The following is a 23,636-nucleotide window of genomic DNA, read 5'->3' as shown; positions in this document are numbered from 1 at the left end:
ACATGTCTGGAAGGTACAAGGGGAAGGCTGACCTAAGAGGTTGCCTTATGTTAGAATAGGTCTGTTGTTCTGGTGGTCCATTTGATGCAATATTGTCAATGCTGTCAGTGGTTCTCCGGCATTTCAGGATTCTTCCCAGCTGTAGATCCAGAGATGCCAAGAATCAAACCCAGAACCTACAGCCTGCAAAGCAGGTGCTCTGCCGCTGAACCATGGTTCTCCCTGAAGATTTCTGTGGGAACCTCTGGTCCCTTTTGCTTTTGCAAATACAATCCCTGCGAACACCCCTCCACCTGCATTTAATCATCGCTTGGATGATTACACTTGCATCTACATGTATAATTGTGAATTGGTTGATGGATGAGTGATAACACACTTAGCTTGGCTTTGGATTACTTTGCCCCCGGCAGTTCTCCAAGGTCAGCGCTTTGAAGATCCATCATCCCAATTGCGCAAGTGACTGCAGCCATACTTTATGTGGGACATCTATATTGCTAAAGCCTTAATTAGAATTACCTCAAAAGATGATTTGTGCGGTCAATTAGTTTCGAGGCTGAAAGGCAGGCAGTGTTTGAAGCTTTGTTTGAGATCCCGGCAAAGCCTTCAAGTTCCCTTTTGATTCAGGCTGATCTTCCTCACGGGGCAGTTTTACAATAAGCATGGCCAAAATGTAGCCATCGTAATACAAAAGGGAGAGGCAGAGGTAGAACACCTGATTTGGATTCAGGAGTCCCCAGGTGTGACCCACCTGGGGTAAAGAGTCCTAGGCTGAAACAGCTGCTGTTGCTGGCCTGTGTCAACAATACTTGGCTAAATGGACCTAAGTCAAGTTCGATTCCACAAGGCAGCCAGTCTGCCAATGTTCCTAGAGGTATTGGAGGACTGAGTTTGCAGAAGTACAGGAAAACACTGGAAGAAACAGTAACAGGTCCATTCAGACAGCATGCCCAGCTGGCCACAGATGGAGGGTGGATGGGAACCCCCTGCTGCCATCAGGGTCCTGTTTGGTGAAGGTGTGAAAGAGCACCACTCCCAGCTGAGAATCTAGGTTGCCACTTTCTCTGTTGTCTCCTGCCAGAAGGCAAATACTTTTTATTGAGAGAGGCTTTTGGCATGGAAGCCGCTTTGTTGCTGAAGAAGGTTCTAATGGGTTTTATTTTTTGAATGTTTTTTAAGCACTGTTATTGTTCAGGATTTTTTAGAAATTTTAATCTTGGTCTTACTACTACCACTGGCTCTGTTGACCACTGTTCTTGGGGACAAAGGGAAGATATAAGTCGGTCACAACTGGGATGTAGAAGAGAATGGTGTATCCTGGGAGAGAACATGGCTGGCTGGAACACTGAACAGGCGGATGTGCGCTGCAACATTTTGTTGCAGGTTGCCATGCGCCTTAATCAGGATGGCTTGTTCTCTAGACTAGGATGCTGTGTAGTGGCAGAGTTAAAGGGAGGGTTGAGAAAGAGGCGACAAGAAAGCGCAGATGGCAGGTTGTGATCTACAGGAATGTGCACATATACCCTATTTGAAACAAAAAAGAACCCACTGCATTCAGACTAATTACTTAATTGTACCAATTAGCAATGCCATGCTTGTTCTGCTTTAATTATGCTTCCAACCAGGTAGCAGGCTGAACATCGTGTTTTGAGTATTGCTGTCTGAGGTAGGAGGGAATGGCAAACAGTTCCCTTTGGCACTGTTGCTTTGCAATCTCTGAGGACCCTGCCGTTGCCTAGATAGCATCAACAGAAGTTGGCTGCAGACACACAAGTGCAGCTTTTTAAAGTCAACAGCTGCTCTATCTGTGGCCCTCCTGTGGTGTGGCATCCCCTAAAGTAGCCACCCATCATGCTTTCAGGAGTGATAAAGCAAAGCTTGATCTTAGAGTAGTGCAGATTATAAGAGAAAGAAGTGTATTTAGTGAAGAGTAAGAAAAGTGGCAAAGGGATAGGAGGTAGCGGAGAAAAGACATTCTAAAGCTTCATAGCTTGAATGGCTTCTTGGGTCTCTTGAGAATGTTTGTTATGTCCACTTTCTCTTCTAAAAAAAGCATGATTCTAGCCCTCATGGTTTTGGAGATATATTTTTGAAATTCTAAGCTTGTTGGAAAGGACCCAATTGACAATTTAGTCAACTCCCTCATTCAGAGAGTAACTACAATATCCTCTCCCTTTTGACAATCACTAAAAAAGAACCCAATCCCAGTTGTCCAGTTGAGGTTTCTTGTTGAAGGCAGGGTACAAGATTGCTGCTGGTTTGTTTCAGAGCAACTCCTAAGTGCAACCACTGAATCACAGTGTCAAGGCAGGGAGCAGATGCTGCAATCTGGAGACACTGACATATGCTTTTAAATATTATGCATGATTTAGTTTGACATAAATGGTGTGCTGTCATGGCTGGATATCCCCAAGTTCTTGGTCTTACAACCAACAGTGATTGTCTGTTCTTTTTACCCCGCTCCCTGTCAGTGACCTTAATTCTAATGGCATGCAATTAGGAGCAGAATTATTCTTCTGCAGAGCTCCTTTGGGGAGATTATACCAATGCTTCTTAACAGTTTTCTCCTTTCTTCTAGGACTGCTGTGTAAGCCAAGGTGGCATGTGGTACCTTAAAGGAACAGTACAACAGCCAACATCTTGACAAAAGGGATTCCCTTTCATAGAATCAGGTTAACACCCGGACTGAAGGCAAATTTTCAGGGCAGGAAAGTAAATCAAAACGCCCTCCTTTCCCTTGGTCTGGGACTGCGCTTGATCTCCTTAAGGCCCTGTGGACGGAGGAAGCAGTGTGTATTTCCCTGCTCAACTCATTTGCATGGCATCCAAAATGCCACCCTTGGAGAAAAAAATGGATCTTTGCAAACCGTTAGATTAATTCGGGATCCCTAATATATTTTGCTTCTCATTTTGATTATTATAACAAAAAGAAAGAAACCTCATACTTACCCAAATGTTACAGAAGATCATGATCTAATATTTTATTTTGTAACTAATGCCAATAAATTGCAAGTTTACACTTACATCCCAGATGTTTTTAAAATCCTCAACATTCTGACTTCTGGCTAGCACACACATTACCCTAGTGAGGGGCGGAATTAAATCTACAGTGTGTAGTAGTTCTTGACATTTGTTTCTGTGGAAATTGATAAGAGGCAATAATTCCTTAAGCCTGAATGTCCAAGGGGTTTTCTTTTGCATAACTTAATTCACCTGTGAACATATACTGTGCCTAAATTACTAGTTTGCATGGTTTTCCCTTCTATCTTTGCAGCCTTTCTGGTTAACCCTACTTCTAAGAGAGTGGGAGAAAGCAATTAGAAGAAAGCAATGTGAGAAAGCAATTAGAAGAAAGCAATGTGAGAAAGCAATTAGAAGTATGCTTACAACCAGTCTGAAAGATCACAACAACTGTACTTTGGCAGGAATTCTTAATTTTTATCAATGAGAGAGAGGGAAGTAGAGTTGTGCTATGATTTTTAATAACATTCTTCTGCCCAGAAAATTAGTTTTTAAAAAATGGGCTTGCAGGTATCCTAGTTCCTTCTGTGAATACATGAATGCTAATTCTTGGGTGCTGGTTGAGGCAATAGGTTTGACTGAATAAAGGGCAGACCTAAGCAGTCAATTAAAATGCAATTTTTGATTATAGTGCCACCTACAAACAATGCATGAGGTGGAACCTTCTGAAGTGAGGTCCTTTAGGATGTTCATAAAGTATGCCTCTTTTTGTGACTTGACATACATTTTGCACATCACTAAGCAGTAACATGTCATTTTGTAGCATATTAAATCAGATTTGTGTGCACACAGCCTTTAAAAAGCATTGTGTCAGTTGAATGCAGGTCAGAAGTGAGCCGAGCAAAGTTGGTAGCAGGCTTTCTCAACAGCCTCTACAGTATATGCCCTTGAGCATTACTGCCCATTTTTCTGCTGCTGCCTCCATCCTAAGTGCCTGTTTTTCCATGAATCATAGTAAGCTGCCAGGTGGCAGTCCAAAGAATTATATTAGGGGAGGAGGCATAGACCTTTAGGGCAGTTAACTTTGTTTAGATCAACTGAAGGCTGGATGAAAATTTGTATTTACCTGGCAGTATTTAACACCCGTGCAAGAGGTTTGTTTTTTGAATGTTTTTTTTTAAATTTCAGGGTAACTCACACAATTTGCACAATGCCACTTAGGAAAGGGGAGGTAAAAATTGAAAGTTTCAATATGGTGACTGCCTACCCTAATCAGAGCCCATCTACCCCAAGAAAACCTTCAGAGCCATGTGCTGACCACTTAAATCCTCACATAGCTGAAGCTTTACTTTCCTAATTGGGTATCTGATACCAGCAAAGGGGGAGGAGATGTATCCCTTTTGGGTTTTTTAAAAATTCTGTTGTATTTTTCTGTGACTATATTTTTATAAGATTCCAGAAAGTTAAACTGCTCCACAAGTCAGGAATCCATTTTTAAAAAAAGCTGGTCTGCTGTGGAATTTGCTTGGCAATTTTATGGAAAACAGAACTAATTTGAATCTTTTGTGGATTTTTGTAGCATCCTACAGCACAGAATAGATCAGACCCAACCTGATTGTTTCCCCTTTCTCTCAGTCTTTCCAAAGGTACTAAAAACCCCTCTAGGTGCAGCAGAGGGTTGTACCCGAGCAAATATTATTCAACTCTATTCTGCCTTTTAGGGGAAGGCTTCCAAAAGAACCACGTTCAAAGCTATGAGGCGAGCCAAGTTTCTTCTAAGAAACCCACAGCTCTTGTAGTGCTGCTGCTACGATAAAATGCAAATAACCGGGCTAGTCCTCGAGAATGCTGTCCAGAATTCCTTCAACATCCATGGCTTCCTGAGTAGACACGCTTGTTTAAAACAAAGGGGGGGGGGGGTAAACAAGCCCTGACATGGTCTAAAGTGATAGTGGTGCAAATGCAATTTTAATGCAGCCTAAATCATGGGTCTTCAAACCAGGGCCCGCAGGCGGGGAGGGAGGGAGGGAGGGAGCTGGCGCATGCTCAAATCGCAACCGCGAACTGCGCGTGCGCCGGCTTCCCCCTCCCCCCGCCCCATTGCATGCACACACACGGAGCGGGAATACGGAGCGGGAAACGCGAGAGGCGGGCGGAAGAGAACGAGACGAAGACACTAAAAAAAGGACTGAAAGTAAGTAAAATAAAACTTTAAATCTATTTTTAATGATGCAAGCCCGGGGGCGGGCAGTCGGGCGGCCTTCTCCTCGCGGGAAAGCCGCCGCCTTTCAACGGGCCCCGTTGAAAAAGTGGGAGGACCGCTGGCCTAACTGATTCAGCCCGTGTTCCCTTGATGTAAAGGTGGAAGTGACTCGATACAAACAGGAAAAAGTGACTGAAGTCTAGATAACTCAGTTCGGGTTTAGGATAAAGGAAAGACCCACATCAGACTTGGTGTGTGCCTACCCAGCTTTTTCTAACAAAGGCTATCACTGGGGGCTCCAACGGAGCCAAGCTCAGGGAGCCAAGGGTCCATTTGGATGCCAGGAGGAACTTCCTGCCAGTCGGGACCCCGAGGGTGTGCAGTGGGCTTCCCCGGGAGGTGGTTGAGGCCCCTTCGGTGCGGGTGTTCAAGGACAGGCTGGACGTGCACATGGTGGGCCTGTCGTGAGCGGAGCAGGCTGGAGCCGGGGGTCAAACTAGATGGCCTGGGAGACCCCTTCTGACTCGCTCTGTTTCTATAGTGTTGGCTTTTAATGAACCAAACACATTTTGTGCACTCTAACCTACAGTGCCCTTTCATGGAATCTTAACCTCACTTGAGCACATACATAGACACAGAGGTTCGCAACACTTGCTGAAGACATTTATTTACTTTTTACAAAATATTCACAATAGCTTACAACTGTTTTAAATAAGCAGACTAGTGGAGTGTTTCCACATGCAGAAACTGTGTCAATGGAACAAACAATTCTCATTTTACACTGTACATAAGGCAGAGTAGTTTATAATAGCAGCAACTTAAGTAAAACTGCAGTATCTTTTATTGTTAAGCAGCTCAAGGTTTGTTTTTTTAAAGTAAGAATGAAATAAAAATGACATTGCTGTAGTTTGTAGGTACAGCTTCCTTTGCACTTGGAAAACAAGCCATCCTTGCTAGTGCTGTGAACTGGCTTTCAACCTTTTAATTCCTTGCCTTTACCATCAACTATTCAGTTCATGTATTTGATACTTGTAAAAAAAAAAATCCACCCTCTGATATTGATACGTACTCAATTTTTAAAATAAGGGACTATCATGTTTTCACTCTATATTTCTAAGAGGTAGTTCTGCCAATAACTGTATAGGCAAGAACTTCCAGGAGGTTGTTTTTCATGTTCAACTAAACACAATATTCATACATGACCAAAAGTGACAATTGGAAATTCCAAGAACTGCCACAATTAGCAGCAAAATCAGAACAGTGTGTAGAATCCAGTCTTTTGCTTTCAGGTAATGCACTGTAGTAATTAAACTCATAAAAATGTCTGTATCATTACATCAAAGTTCCTTTTGCATACAGAACCTTCACTACAACAATGGCATTTCAGTGCATGGGAGGAATAGCTAAGCTGTATCAGCCTCAGGCTTCTGTGATGTTCCCAGCTTGTGCCAATGCATCAGTGCTCAAGCAGCCTTACCAGTTCGGCCCAAACAAGCTAAACATTAGATCCTGGTTTTTTTTTTTTTTTTTTAAATTCATGGTGAAATTGAGGCTCTACATAAAACACTCCCTGCTATTACAATGACGGACTGAGCAACTCTCAGCAACCCTAGGCAGTATTGCCAGTGGTGAGGGATGAAAGGAACCGTAGGCCAGAACATCTGGATGGTTGCAAGCTACAATCCAGTGTGTCTTATGCAGAGATGTGATGAAGCATTCAGGTAAACAGTCCTGCTTAGTTTGAAATACTCGATGTTTATGCAGCAGAGGGGTTTATTTGGACCAACTTATAATGCACACAGAAAAAAGCCAGTGTCCAAATTTTACAGGACAGAGTGGCGCTCTCTGCAGAGGACTAAAGAGCTTTCAAATTCCCAGCTCCCAGTTCTTAAAGCACAGAATGGGATATGTAAATAATGCTTGTGAATGAAAAGATGCACACACCCCTCAATAAGCAGTTCTCTTAAAGAATTTACTTGAAGATAGAATAAACCAGACCATTTCTTCAGGAGAGACAGCGTCGATCCATTGAACAAGTCACACAGCGATAGTGGTAAGAAATACCAACTAAAGATCTAAGTTGTAAAATGATGTTTGACCGTAACATTTGGACCCAACAGTATAGCCAGTTTAAACTCTGTATGGTAATTTAATTTTTATCTTGTGCTTAATGGCTAAATTGCCACTGCATAAGATAAATGCAACACTAGAGAATGTAACTCTACTTTTCAGCTTGTGAACACCAGACAAGCTGGGCTTTAAAGACTGGCAGTTTTGCACATGCAAGCTACTGCTTGTTTTGCATTTTCTCTTCAACTGCACCTTATAACCAGTATTAGAGTGGTTAACTGAATTGTGTAATTTGTCAAGTAATTATTGTCAGTGACTGGCCCTGAGAAATTCACCCTATCATTTTGAGGAAGCAACAGTGTTCCAAATGCACATAACTAACAGGTGGACCCAGCCCATTCTACAACTTTAACAAAAATACAGACATGCAACAAATGTGTCATATGAACCTTTAAAGGACTATTTCAGGAACAGCTCTTTTCTAGCGTTACGCTGAAACATAACAGGGAAACCAAGGTGTTAAGGATGAGAAGACAGAGATGCGTATTTTGCTCGGTGTTCATCTATTTCCTGCTTGGTTTTCTTGATACAACTAAAGATTTCCTTAAAGAGAAGTTTGTATTCAGGCGGTGTATTTGAAGATAAGCTGCCATGGTCGGCACTAGAGGGTTCCGGTTCTCTAGCAGATGTGTCCAAGGAGATATTCCCCACATTTGCATCTTTGGAATACTGTTTAGAGGTCTGCACAGCCTTATGTTTCAGTGACTCCTCGTCAATTTGACATTTCTTCAGAAGCTCTTCATACTTGACCTTCAACGCATTATACTGTGCGTCAACCTCATTAAGCAGAGAGATGCCCCTTTGCTTCACAGCTTCTGCCCGTCGGATGCAGGTTTCTTCGTGGCCTTTCAGAAGGTCCCCACCTGCGGCACTAGCAAGAAAATTCTCACTGCTGCTTCTTTTGAGAGCCCTTTTGTCAAATTCTGGTGCAATTAAAGAAACCCCATCTGGAGAGCTCTGACTCAGTTCTCTGTCCAAAGAGTCTTTAAATGAAACAAAAAATGACTCTGGTACAAGCTTTTCTACCCCGTTAACAAATGTGTTTTCAGACTGAAATATCTGCTTCATTTCAGCTACTTCTACCTCAAGCTCTTCTGCTCTGGCTCGGTAAATAGCAACATCCACCAGCCTCTGCTCAAGGTCACAGTTCTCCTTCAGCATGAGATGGTACTCCTCCTCCATTGTCATTCTCTTCTCTTTTTCCAAGCTGAGTTGAGCTTGCAGGAGAGTCACTGCTTTTTTTAAGCTCTGATTTTCTTCCTCTACAGGACTCAGCTGATTATCCATGGAAGTAATTTTCTCCGCAAAAATATGGTCATAAACAAAATACCTAAGCACACAAATAAAAAGGTGAATAAAAAGCTTTAGCCTGCTAAAGTTTTACTATCACAGACAAAACAGGACTCCACTAAAATAAGTTCTTTTCTGAAAATGATCAGACTGGGGGAGCTGGTTGTGTTTTGATGATACATAAAGCTACAGATCTTGACCCTACCTTAAAACAAGCTAGAACTCAATCACCAACTTAATCGCACAGGTTAAAGCACAGGTGCAATCCTATGTATTCTGGCTGGAGGGTGCCAGAAATTGCAGGACCTTCTGTCTAAACATGCACAGGATTGTGCCTTAAGGTTTCTCCACTGATTAGGCCACATGGGCAGTCCTATGTAGTTGTAGGAACACATTTTATGACATTGACCAGCTACAGTATGCCCAGTACAGGCCCAAAGATCTGGAAACTTAAACCCTATGAAAATAATCTCTGAATGGCAGCCCTACAGTTGAGAATGGAAATTGGAAAAAGCAGGTTTTAGTTAAAGAGTATAAGATACTTCCTACTGCTAAGAGGCTGGGAGGTGGAAAAGTCTCAGTCACCACCTGCTTTAGATAATACAGTTGCATCCTGCATTATCAAGGGGTTGGAATAGATTACCTGCAAGGTCCCTTCCAATGGTAATCCTAAGGCCTAGAGCCCTTTAAACAGCCACTGCATTGGAACAGAGCTAGATTTCCAGAATCACACTTTATGAAATATAGTTGTTATCAGCATCCACTGAAAATGAAGCTGAAGGCAAGGGAAGAAGTAATCAAGAAAAAGCAGGCCCAGATGATGCAGTCTAAAGTTATCCAGAGAGTTCTAAAACGCCCAAATGATCTACGATTATAGCTGTACGTGACAAGAATGTTTTTACAACTAAGAAGGAAGAGATCTGTTCAAAACCAATTCTGATTTCTTTTAAAGATAAGTTCTCTCGTAAATATGTTCATCACATTTCCTACTCTAGGGTGGTAGAAAAGAGTATTTTAACTTTTTTTAAAGCAGAAAAATACTTACTTGCGAAGATCATACAATTCTTTTAGACATGAAAAACTGTGAACAGATCTTGGCTGTTCAGATCTTTCATGGTTCGTATGACCCTGCCCAGAATTCTTCAGCTCCTCCACTTGACTCTGGAGGTCCTCAATGTGGGTCTGAAGACTTTCAATTGTCTCAGTCAAGCTAAAAATGAAAAACAGCATGTACACAGGTACACATAGTTGTCTGAGCAAGTCATGTTTGGAACATCAACAATGGTTCAAACTGTAGTTTGTGAAATGCTTGTGATTCATGCTGTTGACTTTGGCAGTCACCTCAGCTCAAGGCCTATTTGGTCTTTACGTCACCCTTCAAACGAGACCAGAAGAAGGCCTCAGGCTTCATCCCCCTTCCTCCACTGCAGGTAGAGAAGCTTCACAAGTGCTTTAGGAGAGGCCATAGTAATTGAACACAAGATCTCTCTGACCAAGAGTGAAGAATTCTCTTCTCTAGCAGGTTCCTTCCTGCAGGATTTAGGAAATCCTACATTCTAACACTGAATTTCCCAGTTCAGTTGTTCATTTCTTGATGGGAAGAAAAAGGTGCACAGAGCTACAGTGGAGCCAGGGCTCAAAGGGATGCCCCCAGCAAGTCTTGAGAAGCAGGGGTGTTGGTATCATATGCTATACCTCTCAGAATGCTCCCTTGAGAGTATATGGTTCCCTGTTATTATGCCATTTGGGGATGGGCTAGTTTTGAATAAACAATCAAGACTTCCTCCCACTTTATCTAGAGCTAGTTTTCCTTGATCAACCTTGCTTTGGACTCTTTTTCTGGACATGGTTTATGGTGATTGTCACAAAAAGTGGCTTCACTACAAAACCTACCACTACACTGCTGGGGGTACACAAAGAGCAGAAGAAGAAAACCCAAGGCCCATTCCCAACCTTAGTGCAAGTAAAATCCAAAAAACCAAAGAGCAGTTGTATGGACCCTTTGATACAGGTATTCTTTGAGCAAATATATAGACGCCATGCATGTTGATAAGGAAGAGGGCAAGTACTACAGGAGAGTATTACCTTAGTATCTTTTGCTGTGATGATCTACTATCAGCGACGAGCTTTTGATTAGCATCTTCCAGTTCTCTAGCAGTGACATCAAGTTGTTCATAAACTTTGGCATGTTGGTCATTCATCTGACGGAGAAGTTCCACCTGCTTTGTAAGATACTGAAGAATAATTACAGTTAGCACCGACTGTAGTTAAGGGATGTGTTCATTCCATCCGTGATAGTCCAAATGGTCCGTATTTTTGCTGCTTTCCTTATAGTCTCAAGGATGCTGAATTGTAATTCATAGGAAAATAAGCCCACACAATAACATATGAGCTACACGGGGTGCCTTGTGCATGGAATAACCCATGGTGTGCTCAACAGATACTATCAGTTGTATTCTCGCTCCACCTACTAGTATCTCAGGATCCTCTACAGCAGAACCTGAGACGCTTAGTGTCAAATGCTGGATTTCCACTGATTGTATTTATATATCCCACCTTTTTTACTTCCAAGGAACTCAGAGTAGCTTACATAATCCTCCTCCCTCTCCCCATCTTATTCTTGCCACAGCCTTGCGAGGTAGCTTGGGTGAGAGTCTCACAAAGTCACCCAGTGAGCTTCATGGCTGAGTGGGAACTAGAACCCAGATCTCGCAACATACAATTTCACATTCCAAGAATGAGAAATAGACACACTCTAGAATTCTATTAGTATCATCAATATGCTGTGAAAACAGTTCTTCTATCCATACTTTTCCTAATAAATAAATATGCCAAAGAGGGTTCGCAACAGTTAAAATAGTTGAGAACTAAAATCAATAATCGTTGATATGAATATGAATCACTGAATCAATAAAATCAATAATCATTGTTATTTTTGTACCAATTGTTAAATCTCTGAATTTTTCGGACAGTATTAGGAGTCAATGCTCTTGTAAAGTAGTCTGTTGATTATATCATCAAATATTCTGTTTATATCATTAGAAAGATTGGTAGGCTTACATTCTGAGATGCATAAAGCAGGATTAGAATTTAATCTATCATCACCCACAACCTTCACCTTGTGAGAATCTATTAGACGCTATTACCTGTTGCTATTTATAGCCAGCCTGTGTACCACACAGGATTAGACAAGGCTGGCATTAGTCAGAAATCTTAGTGTACCATGAACAAGGTTAATTTTAACTGCTATTTCTGAATGAAGACATTTGTTATAACAAAGAATTCACATTTTATTAGCATTGATAAATGTTACACCATTACAAGAGAAATCTCTATTGTTGAATTTGGAATTTTACATCAAATTAATTTGTATCCGTTATTACTTCCCATAAGAATGCCACGAGAATATAGATTTTTTTTTTTGGTATGACTTCAAAAGTCCAGTTGCCTTTCAGTAAAGACACATTTGCTGTTTGCCCTACACTTAAGAAGGCTCTTTGTTGCCTTTGGTATAATTAGAGCAATGGGTAGGGGAAGGAAGGAAGGACGGACGGACGGACGGACGGAGCTTTATACTGAATTCTTATATTGCACAGTGTCCACACTTAAGATGAGCTACATGTTCGTTTGGTGGGAAGAGACTGCATCCTTGGCTGATAGGCAGAAAAAACAGTCCAGGTTAACTTAAAAGGAACAAACCCAGAACAGAAAACTACCCCCTCAATTTTAGAAGTCCTTCAGTGAAGGAATGGGCAATTTGTTTTTATGTAGTTAGTTGCATTCCTATTCTACCCAGGGCAACTTATAAGGTAAGTTAATCAACATAAAAACCAATTTGTTTAGCACTGAATACCTCTCTACCATACCAAGTTGTGTTACAGAAAATGTTACTAGATGGTGTCTTTTTTATTTCTGTGTTTGATTTGCTTAAGTATTAAACTGGTTCTAACGAGAAAAAGAGAAGAATGTTCTGAGTGCCTTGTACATATCAGTAACAAATCTGAGAATGCCTAATTAACATCTACATAAAGCTTTGGGGCATTCAAAATACCTCCTAAGAATATACAGCCTTAAAAACTATTTTGTTTGGAATTACTCTATCAAAAGCCAGTGTGGTGTGGTAGTTAAAGAGCGTTGGACTTGGGGACCTGAGAGAACGGGGTTAGTTTATTGCAGCAAAAACCAATGCAGAGTTTTGAGTATGTTCAGTTGTTACCTCGATTTCCTGTAGTTGCTCCTGGTTGGTCGAGTACATCTGCTGCAGAGATGTCTCCAACTCTGTGTTCCGATCCAGTAGTGTCTTCCCAAGCTCAGCAGCAAGATGCAGATCTAAAATAAGGTGTGTGAATGTTATCTAGTGCGATGACCATCATCTTATTTCAAGTTCGAGTTTACAAATCACGGACAAATATAACAATATACATTTGCTTTGTGAGAAAGACTTGGGTAATGGGTTTAATGACTATCCCTACCATTGTTAGAAACAACTAATTGAAGCCCACATCTTGGATATTTTACAAAGTTGCTTCAGGGACTTAATTGACTGCTCTCGACCCTCTAAAACAGGAGCAGGCAGCACTGTTCTGGGCAGCTCAGGGAGCTTCAAAATATAGCACTGGATTCTAGCCCAATGATCTTTATTCCCCAGAGACATTCCTGTGAAGCAAATATGGTCGGTGTGTGGAGGCTGCTGTTTCATTTCAAAGTGTTTTTAATCTTCTAAGAAACAAGGAAGGAGGAAGCACATTTTCTGGTAAGGGGGAAGGCAGTAGGGCAATTACAGAAGGCTGGGGGTGCCCCAGTATAGTGGAGAAAACAGGGAAAATGAAACTGGGAGTGAGAAATAAGCTACCGGATCTTGTGTGCTTTGAGCAGGGAGAGTGAGACAGAGAGTTGGAGAAGAGCATAAACCTGAATGTAAGAAATCACTTCAAGCTGAAAGGAATAACTTTGTGTTTGGGGGCTCAGCTTCTTCTCACCTCCACTGCAAATTCAGGATCTTACACAAGTTACTTGTCTCACCAGTTTGCCTTTCAATGAGATGGTTATGGCACAAATTTTATAGATGCTCACACCCATGGAAACCATTCTGTGATCACACCTATGATAATCCAAGAATTCCAGGTGCACCCACAAGTCTTATTATTATTGTTGTTGTCATCATCATCATCATTTCCTCTATACCACTCCACAGCTGAAGCTTTCTGGAGAACCCTAGTCTAACACTAAATAGTCTAAATAGTGAAATAAAATGTATTTTTTCATGTTTAAGGAATAAATATGGGAAAGCAGATATTTCAAGCGTTCTGATATTTGTTATACACTTTCTTTTGCACTTAGCTGATGAAGCTATCAAGATGTCAAGTTCACAGCCCTGAAGGTAGGAAGGAAACGAAATAAAATGTCACTGAATATCAGCATGATCAAGGCCAACATTTCCATGGTTGTTTTAGCTCTGATTCTGAAGTTTGGTGTAGATTGACAGTACTGGCTTGGTACCAGAGAATGCAAGTCATTTCTCAACAGGCCAACTTTTACTGGCATTAAGTTCATACAAGTTCCATCATGCAGAGATCTGACAAATTCAAAAGCCTGCAGACTCAGAAGTTGGTCAAATCAAAACCTGCCCTATTAAGTATTTATAAAGCCCAAGGATATTTCCAGTCACTGCCATATCTCTTCCAAATGTGAGAGTTTATAGGTAATTGTGTGCTGCTTATTTGTGACGTGACAAGATACTGATATCCCCATTTGAGATATGCCTGTTATGTCATTTGTCAGTTCTCTTCTGAAACTGTAAAGCCCCCAAAAAACCATCAAAGCCATTTTCTAAATGAAATCGACTTTAGAAAGAGGATCATTAAGTATTGCAAATACTGTTACAGATCAACACTAGGTATGTACATTTGACTAGTTATCTATTGACTAATTTATTCTTGGTTTCTGAGTATTTATAACATCCTGCAATGACATAGTTCAGCAGCTTAATTTTTTAAGAAAAACACATGAGCTACACCAAAGTTGTTGCCTCTGCTGTCAGTTATCTAAGTAAACAGTAACCATTCTTTCTGTCCCCTCAAAATGATTATAAAAGCTATTTGTGCTATTTAAAAGATGTAACCTGAGCATAATCCATTCTAACAATCTCCAATGCTGCCATGAATACTGCTGTTCTGGAGTGTTTCCTAAAAGGGATGTATCAAAAGTATTTTGAAACTTCCAAGTATACAATATGTACCCATCCATGTAATTGCTGACACTCTAAAAAACAAGGCTTAGCAAGGCAGGCCCTACTGTTGTACACTTTCTATCAGTTCAAAATTGATCTTTTCTAATATGCTTGATAATGTTATCTTTTATTACCCAGATGTTTGTTTATTTATTTATTTATTTATTTATTAAAACATTTTTATGCCGCCCCATTCGCCGAAGCCTCGGGGCGGCTCACAATAATTATAATATAAATTAAAAATATAAATATTAAATTAAAATACCACAATACAGTATAAAATAAGCCGCCCTGGCCAGATAAAACCAATAATGTTAACAGTTAAAATGCCGCTTGAATAAAAAGGTCTTCGCCTGGCGCCGAAAAACAAATGACGGCGCCAGGCGGACCTCTCTGGGGAGCGCGTTCCATAACTTAGGTGCCACTGCAGAGAAAGCCCTCCTCTGAGTACCCACCCTCCTAATTTCTTTCATGGAGGGTTCCCGGAGAAGGGCCTCCCCCGCCGATCTCAAGGGGCGGCTGGGCATATATGGATGCAAGCGCTCCTTCAGGTAACCAGGACCCAAGCCGTTTAGGGCTTTATAGGTCATCACCAACACCTTGAATTGGGCCCGGACTTCAATGGGAAGCCAGTAAACTAACTAAACTAACTAACCAGTTAAACTAACTGGCTGGTAATTTCTTTGATTCCACCTCCCAACACACACAATATCCTTCTGCTAAAAACTGATATAACATGGACTGTTCTCCAGTCCTTCGGTGCAGAGGTCAATCTCAGACACAAGCTTTTATTAAAAGATTACTTGAGTTCTGAGCAGCGCAGTCCTATATATGTAAGCCCCACTGAGTTCAGTGAGACATAATCCCAAGTAAGTGTACATAGGATTGTAGCCTTCAGAAGTGTTGTGAAGATGACAGCCAGACACAGTGATTTTATTGGGTTGTGGGAGAATGAAATGGAAAGAAGGAAAATTGTGCAAGCCATGTTGGGTCCCTTGCAAGAAGAATCTGATGTAATGATATGAACATTTAATTTGCTAATAATGCCTAAAATTGAGAATCTAGACACCACTATTTGCCTTAGTTCTTCAGACTCTCTTGCTGAAAATCTTCAGGCCTGTCCTAAATCTTTGGCAACAGTCAGTCAACACTGAAATTAAACATGAAAGTCTCTGCAAATTTACCTTTCACCCACTTCTCTAATGCATGAATTACCAATTTTAAAATGAATTGTTATTCCAACTAGATTGCCACCTGAGGATGCACAATGAATTCCAAACATTAAAATGCATTAACAGCATAAAATGGAAAGAAGATTGAAGCTGCTCAGTACAACTCCTTTATATGTAAAATATTTCGTCCTCAAGTGACAATAGAAGAAAATGCATTTCAGTGTTAACTACTTTCCCCCAAGCAAAGTCTAAGGGAAAAGTGTACATGCTTGCAAACATGTTGCCTAAGAGAGATGAAAACATCTCTTAATATTTGCTTTCCTTGCAATATTTCTAACTGGCAAGTTCAATCTAAGTGGTTCAGAAAGTAAGGCTTAAAATGAGCTCCTTGCTATTTCCACAGCTTGAAACTGCTCATTTAAAATTGAAAGTAGGCCTAAGAATGGTTGAGTGCAATAAAAGTTGGATTGTTGGTGCATCCAGGGTCAAAGTACAAGCTGACATTCATTAAAATGTTATAGTCAAACAGTGATATAACAATGTAGCATGTGGTAGCTTTGACTGTATAAATACTTCTCTCAGACTTCTACGATTTAGCCCCAAAGCCATCAAGTAGACAAGGAATTATGTCAGGTCAAGGCTAGTCTGAAATACTATTTGAAGGAAATGTTCTGTTAGCTAAAATAGTTTGTTGACTTTTGTTTGAGAAAGCGACCTTGTTCACATGTAAGGTTAACCCACGACTTAATTAACTAATGGATTATTAACTTAACCCTCAAGTACATCAAGTATTGATTTCCCAAATTGTTTTCTTCCATCCTGTTACTGACTCCCAGTCCACTCCCAGGAGCCTTTGCAACACCAAAGGCTGATGAACATACACACACAATGTGGGTTCGGACATTACAACAGTCCATGGCTTAACAATCCATAGCTGACAAACCAACAAGCTTTGGATTCTCTTCAAGGTTCATAATTAGTAAGCCACAGTTAACTCATGGTCCCAGATTCACATATAACACCAGCCCTCATGAGAACAGGCCCAATGATTTTTTTAAGTTACTGATTGTATAGAACATACTTTAAGTGAACAATATTTATTTCACGATAGTTCTTGGCCAATTCAATATAAGACTGGCAGAAAAGCCTTAAGAGTATTTCAACAGAGCTACACATATCCAACATCCAAAGGTGAACTAGTCCAAGGGTTTCATGATGATGTGACTTCCTATACATTTCTAGCTATAAAGCAAAGTCCTCAACACGGACAAGCACAGAGCTGCATTGTGAGAGATTAGCATTTGCTTTTTCCTAAGAAAGACGTGCTTTCTGCCTCTGTGCCTCCACACACAACCCTCCTCCAGATTCCATGCCCAACTCACTTCTTTACAAGCACCTCTAAACAGCAGCCATTATATTTTTTACTTGGTATCCATAAGATCACCCTGGTTTTAGACACTGGAAAACACTTTATTCTAAAGTAGATTCCCTGAAATCCCACTGAAAAGCACAGGACATTTCTAAGTTTAAAGTGTGACAAAGGGTTGTTTTTTTAAAATATTTGCATTGTTTACTCAATTTCACTCAAGATGGATTGGAATTAAATCTTGAAGGGCTGCTACCCTAGAACCACTCACACCCCAGTCTGGTCTTCATGATTATGAAGGCAGGCTAAAACCAGCATTGCTCACATGCTTACCAAAAGGCAGGGAAATGCAGTGTGTATTTCCACTAGTCCATAAAAGGCTTGCCTGAAATTCAGTCATCATACACTCTGCTTCTAAAATTGAATTCCACCAAGCTGAATGGGGACTGACTTGTAAACAAGGGTCAAGCTTGTGCTTATTCATTTGGGAGTAAGACCTACTGTAGTCAGATTTAACTTCCAAATCAAACATGCGTAGAACGAGCATTTCAACAGCCTTTAATTGAAAGGTGCCTCAGTGTATATCTAACAAACTACATCTTTCCTATTTTCCACACTCCTTCCTCTTCACCCTGGCTCCTTGCCGTGTTCTGTACGTCACAAAAAGTTGCCTCCACGCCATCCTCACACAGGTCTCTTTACTCACTCTTACTCCTCCCTGGATCACCTTCCAACTTTCTGCTCTTACCCTCCTCCCAAAACAGAATCCCCTGTCTTCCCACTTCACCTGTTCAATCCCCTGAGGTCATTCCACAGCATACTAGCCTCCCAAACCTATTCCTCTATATCACCCCCCTGCTGTCACTGTTATAAGTCTCATTTCTTGCTGCTCCTTTGAACCATCCATTTGTGGTGCCTTTCTATGCGTGCTTTCGTTAAGTCACAATCTCCCTGTAAGTGGCAGGATATTTATTGTTAAATGAAGGAAGGAAGTGAAGGAACCCTTCAGTACAACACCCCCCCACCCAGTGCAAGAACATTAAAAGGAAAAAAAAAAGAGCCCTGCATTTAGCTGCCTGCAGGAGCCCTCAGGCAGGATGGATAGAAGACCTCCACCTGCCCCAGCTCCTCCTCAGCTGGTGTGTGCAGAAAGCCACCTCTGGGGAAGCAGGTAGCCAGCAAGCCTAGTAGCCACGGTTTTCTGAGCCTCTTTTGAACCAGAAATGGGCGAGTGGGAAGGGATGCAGGGAACAATGAAGCGAATCATGAAAAAGTGACTGTGAAGGGACTGAGAGGACGCACTGGGGATACCGTTGTGTGGGGGAGACAAAGAAAGGAAGATTCGCTGCACAGAAAGTGGCCGTGAATTGGATTTGAGAAGTGATGGAGCGGCGGGGGGGGGGCGACCATTTGAGGCGGAAACACAAGAGAAGGGCCAGATCATGAAACAATGAATGTGAAGAGGCTGAGCAGAATTGCGGGGAGGGGGTCAGGAACGCCAAACCAGAAGGATGAATAATGGGGTTGAATAAAGGAGGGGGGGCGGAAAATTTACCATGATGTAAAGGGGACAAGGAAACTAAGCATGCCGTGTGTTAAATGGCGGGGCAAGGGAAACTAAGCCATGACATGGTGAACATGAGCCGGCTGAGGGGGCAAGAATATGGCCGGGGGGCAAGTAGTATGGCCGAGGGATGCCCACCTAGAGTGGGCGTTGGAGGAAAACTCGTCCACCAAGGCGCCGAAGGAGAAAAGGACTTTAAACCAGGACGTGAAGGATATGGAGAAACAGGCGAGAGGAACAACTGCGGAGAGGGGAGACTCCCTGATGGCGACACCCACTTACCGAGCCGGCATAAAGAAATGGTGCCCCCCATACATTATTCCTCTCCTCAGCCCTTCCGCAGGGCTCCTGCCCCCCCCCCACCCGGCCCTTCCGCCTCAGCCCCCTCGCCCACCCACTCATTGTCTCCCCGCATGCCCTCCAGCAGGGCTCACCTCCTCTGCCCCGACGCCCCTCGCGAGGCCGCTTTGCGCCCCCGGCATCCCTTCCCTTCCCTTCCCACATGCGCGGACGCAGACCCGCCCGCAGCCCCCCGCGGGACGGTGCCTCAGGGCTGCCCCCGACTCGCCTCCCGCGCCCGCCCTCACCTTGCTGCAGGTCCTGCTGGTCGTACCACGGCTCATCCTCGCGGATCTCGAACTCCTCCACCAAGCTGTCGGTCAGCATCGCGGCGGCCACGCCACCACCGCCCGGCCACGGCTGCCCGCGGTCGCCGTCCGGAGCAGCGCTACGAAGCCACGGTCCCGGCTCTCCTCGGCTCGCGCGGCTCGGCTTGGCTTGGCTTTGCTGGCTTTTCTTCCCGCCCGCGCACTCCCCGGCGAGGCGAGGCGAGCCGGTGGCTCCGCTCTCGCTCTTTTAAACGCGCTTCCGAACTTCCCCGAGCGCCTCCGGACCCGGCCGAACTCCCCTCCCTGCCTTCCCCAGCATCGCCTCCGGAGGAGGAGGCGGAGGAGCACAGCTCGAGCGGCGATCTTGCAGCGGCAACGTGGCAAGGCGCTGGGGCGGTAGCGATTCAAAACGGAGAGACAGCGAGGGGCCAATGGCGCGCCTCGCTGGGACGAGAGTACCACACTCCCCCGGCCAATCGCACGCCGGGCGCTCTCGACTTGGCCAATGCGGTGAAGGCGGAGGGGCGGGCCTTGAAGGCGAAGGCCCGCCCTCCGAGTTTTTCTACGCAGCCAGCGAGCGAAGGGTCCGGTTAGTGCTTGAGAGTGGTGAGGGAGGGCGGCGGGGTTGCGCGCGAGGGCCGTTGCTAGGGCCGGGAGGGGCGCGTTGCTGGGGTTACGGGGGAGGCCTGGTGGGCGCTGAGGAGGCGGCGACCCTCTCCGCGTCGTCTTCGGGAGAGAGTTCCACTGACTCTAGTGGGGGCTCACGTGCATTTGTGAATGAGCCTTGAAAGAAATAGGCGTGTCTGGTGGGGTCTCTCCATGGGGTGTCTTGTAACGAAAAGACCTGAGGAGTTCTTAGAGCAGAATCTAAATAGTGTTACTTTAGGTCGGAATTCCTGAGGCGCAGGAGAATTCTTTGGGGACGGCCCCGTTTAACAGGCAGAAACATGGAAGAGCCTTGGGGCACCTGGAGGACTTGGGAAGCGTTTGTGGACACAGCGCGGCCTGCCTCTAACGCAGTGGACAAAGTACACACACGCCTCCGCCAGCGCAAGAATAAATAGGTGTTAAGCCACAGGGCACCCTGTCGTCTTCACTGCAACAGATTAGCATGGCTGCCCTGCCGAAAAGGATTTCCACACCGCGAATCTGTATATGCTTCCTGGAAGGGGATGACTCCCAAGTGAACAATAGCACGATGCAGAGGGGTAGCTGAGTTGATCTGGCGAGGCGGAAAAGCAAAGGATCGAGGCACCTAGAGAGGCAGGGCGGTGTGGGGGTCATGAAGCTAATCTTGGGCTAATCACTCCCAGCCTAACACCTTGTGAGGATGCATTGGAGCTATGTGGCCAGCTCTGGGTTCCTCAAGAGGGAGAAAAAGCAGGTTATAAATGCACTGTGCTAATTGGGTAGAAAGGGGAGTTGGTGCTGCATCTGCCCTGTTTTCCTTATTATTAAAGGGTTGATAAGATAGAATTGTACAGTTGGAAGGCACCTTGTTAGTCATTTAGTCCACGCACTGGCACACCTTGCAGGATCTGCAGCATAGCATACAACTGAAGTAATGGACAGTTTAAATAACCCTGTGAAGGTGAACTCACCACCTCTAAGAACAGCTTTCCAAACTTGCTGTAGTTTTAAACTACCAGCTCCCTGAATTCAGGCCAAGCTGATGGGAGTTGTAGTCTAAAATAACTGGAGTGCGCCTAGTTCAGGCAGGCTTCCCAAAGCAGACTTTTTCACTGTCAGGTATTTCTTAATTGTTAAGAACTTGGTCTGAAACACCAGCAGTTCCTGCCCTGATTCTAGACTTGTCCTGTGGCTCAAATATATTTTGTCCTTTGTGTAACCCCATTAGAAGGGCACCTTGGATAGAGGGTCAGTTGCGTAGGCAAAAACAAGAAATATTCAATCCAGGGCACCTTAAAAGCTGTCTGATTTATTGTATCATAATGAAGGTGCACTCTCAAATAATTGTGTGTTCAGGTTTTAGCTTTTAAATTGCTTACTCAGTGTAGCTGTGTGTGCTGTTGTTCTAAGCTTTAAAGATTCCTCTTCTGCTAGCTGCACTGGAGGTGTGACATTCATATTTGTAATGCAAGTCCTTTGTAATTTAAAAATCTAATGCTGATTGCAGGATTCACTGAGACTGCAATATGAGAATTCCATATACATACTGTGCCATGATCACTAAATGTCTAGAATATGAATGCTACAGATGCAACTGACAGAAAACCTGATGGATACTGAGTGTTCTTTGTGCTAAAGTATATTTCTATTCATGCTTACTCTAGGCATCAGTTTAAATGGAGCAATCAATTGACTCTAATCAGTATCATTATGCCTTTAGTTCATTGGAATGAAATACTGCTAAAGGTCACTTTGGCCATCTGAGTAACAGATTCTGGCTTGTTTCAGTAATCATATCACCCACTATTCAAGTAAATTTAACACAATTTGTAGCGTAGGTGAACTAAATATTCCAATATTAGAACTAATAACTTTAAAATGGGGAGTGAGAGGAGAAACAGAAATAGAGGATGACTCTTTTGTTCTTCCCCTCCCACCACCCAAGCCTTAGACTGAAGATTGAAGATTTATCCTTTTAAGCTTCCCTCACCATCCCCAATCTTTTCCTGCTTGAAGACATTTTGGAAGAGGGCTCAAGTTACACATGACATGTTCTGTAACCAAGAGTGTTTAATTGCACAGATGGTATTCCAGATTTTCCAGCTGATCATAGCCCTTGCCAAATAGTAATGAGGGAGCCATGAGGACAGAACGGTTGCTGCAGTGGAAATCATTGTGGTTAGCCGGTTTGTAGGATCCACTAATGTTCAATTACGCTTATTTGCTCATGTGCAATGGATCTTTGACAAAATGTTGAGTGCGCTTGTAGCAAGCTGAGACAAGGATAAATGAGTTTGAAAATGTTGCCCTCTTGTGGATCTTGCAGAGATACAAAATTAAACCACAATTTATGTCAATTTAAAACGTTCAGATTAAGCAAGGCATCATGCTCTTGGTGGGTACTAACTGGCAAAAATAAACACAATTTTATGAACTAATTGAATATGAATTATTTAGGTTTGTAACTTGGAAAATATTCAAATTCTGCCAACATCCAAGGAATAAGCTATGATTATGATTAAATGTCCTATGCATATTCCACTACCTTATTCTTTCATCTGCTAACCTAGGCCATAATCCAGTGTACTGATGCTTATTCCTTTTCTGTTATACAGATACTTCAGCACAAAATTCCTAAATGGAGGTTCTTATTTTTTTATAAAATTGTGATTAGTTTATTTCAGAATTCATTTTAAAATATGTATTATCCTCAGTGACTTTTCAAATTATAATGTTATAGTTAAAAATTGTCTTCATGCACAGTTGAAATTCATAAAATGTTAAAAAGCCTCTGTACATTCTCTGCATCAGATCGTGCAGGACTTTCCCAGCTGTATGTATGCAGAGACACATCAGATTAATCATAACCAAACATCACATTTTGTTAACAAATATTGTCAATACATAAATTTACAAAGGTGTAATTATTATTGCAAGATTATAATAACACATCCTTACGAATTTGTTGAAGCACACAGATCAAAATGTTCAAGTGGCAAAAAGACATTTTAATTCAAACCAGTATAAGCAGTTTAAAATTATATATGCTACGAATCACTTTGAGGCAACATTTAAGCAACATTTATCTGTCTCTTCCAATGCAAACGAGAAAACAGTGGAATTATAACACCGGTTTTATGCATGCCATCAACTGTTATATTCTAAATACCAGAAAATTACTACATTTATCTAATTAATATGTATATACTGATGGGCTTCATCTGTAGTTAATGACTGTAAGTATTTTAAAAATTGGTGAAGAACAATAAGAAAGTTCCATGTATTCTAAATACCTTGTTGCAGCCCTATAGGGCAAAATTCTTGTGTGTGTTTTGCTAACACAAATAAGACCACAATAAGTATATTTATTATTAACAATATTTCAAACACTTGTTTGAAACAAATCCCAAAACAGTTTACAAAAGAATAAAACAAAATCCATATACAGTGGTACCTCGGTTCACAAACGCCTTAGTTCACAACCAG

The 23,636-nt window shown here is 42.5% G+C and overlaps 2 protein-coding genes and 1 long non-coding RNA gene across 6 annotated transcripts in view; 2 read left to right on the top strand and 1 right to left on the bottom strand.

The window, feature by feature from the left end:
• The window catches only part of POLR3E (RNA polymerase III subunit E), a 32,254-nt gene extending 29,214 nt beyond the window's left edge, over positions 1-3,040 (top strand). For 3 of the 4 annotated variants that reach the window (XM_044433517.1, XM_044433514.1, XM_044433515.1), the window contains one exon: positions 2,576-3,039. In XM_044433517.1, the coding sequence (XP_044289452.1) occupies positions 2,576-2,641 (66 nt within the window). In that variant the 3' untranslated portion in view covers positions 2,642-3,039. Of the gene's footprint in view, positions 1-2,575 lie in introns of all 4 variants that reach the window. The other variant, XM_044433516.1, reaches the window with a different exon arrangement.
• A 4,359-nt stretch (positions 3,041-7,399) lies between these two features.
• On the bottom strand, positions 7,400-19,881 carry CDR2 (cerebellar degeneration related protein 2). Its single transcript, XM_044433518.1, has 5 exons — positions 19,500-19,881; positions 12,798-12,910; positions 10,667-10,815; positions 9,627-9,791; positions 7,400-8,621 (listed from the first exon to the last, which is right to left on the bottom strand). The coding sequence occupies exons 1-5, from the start codon at positions 19,576-19,578 to the stop codon at positions 7,751-7,753; spliced, it is 1,377 nt and encodes a 458-aa protein (XP_044289453.1). The 5' UTR covers positions 19,579-19,881; the 3' UTR covers positions 7,400-7,750.
• Positions 8,384-8,689, top strand: LOC123025068. The gene is made up of 2 exons (XR_006415055.1): positions 8,384-8,458; positions 8,560-8,689. It is a non-coding gene; the product is annotated as an uncharacterized LOC123025068 (long non-coding RNA).
• Positions 19,882-23,636: the final 3,755 nt, after the last annotated feature.

Source organism: Varanus komodoensis, unplaced genomic scaffold, assembly GCF_004798865.1.
Source record: "Varanus komodoensis strain SLA01 unplaced genomic scaffold, ASM479886v1 scaffold26, whole genome shotgun sequence".
Lineage (NCBI taxonomy): Eukaryota > Metazoa > Chordata > Lepidosauria > Squamata > Varanidae > Varanus > Varanus komodoensis.
Note: the sequence above shows the minus strand (reverse complement) of the source record. Positions and strands in the feature narration are given on the sequence as shown.

Coding starts and splice junctions, on each gene's coding strand:
- CDR2 (XM_044433518.1), bottom strand. CDS start 19,578: ATGCTGACCGACAGCTTGGTGGAGGAGTTCGAGATCCGCGAGGATGAG. Junction 10,816..12,797: donor AGCAACTACAGGAAATCGAG/GTAACAACTGAA, acceptor ATTATTCTTCAG/TATCTTACAAAGCAGGTGGA. Junction 8,622..9,626: donor GAATTGTATGATCTTCGCAA/GTAAGTATTTTT, acceptor TTGTGTGCTTAG/GTATTTTGTTTATGACCATA.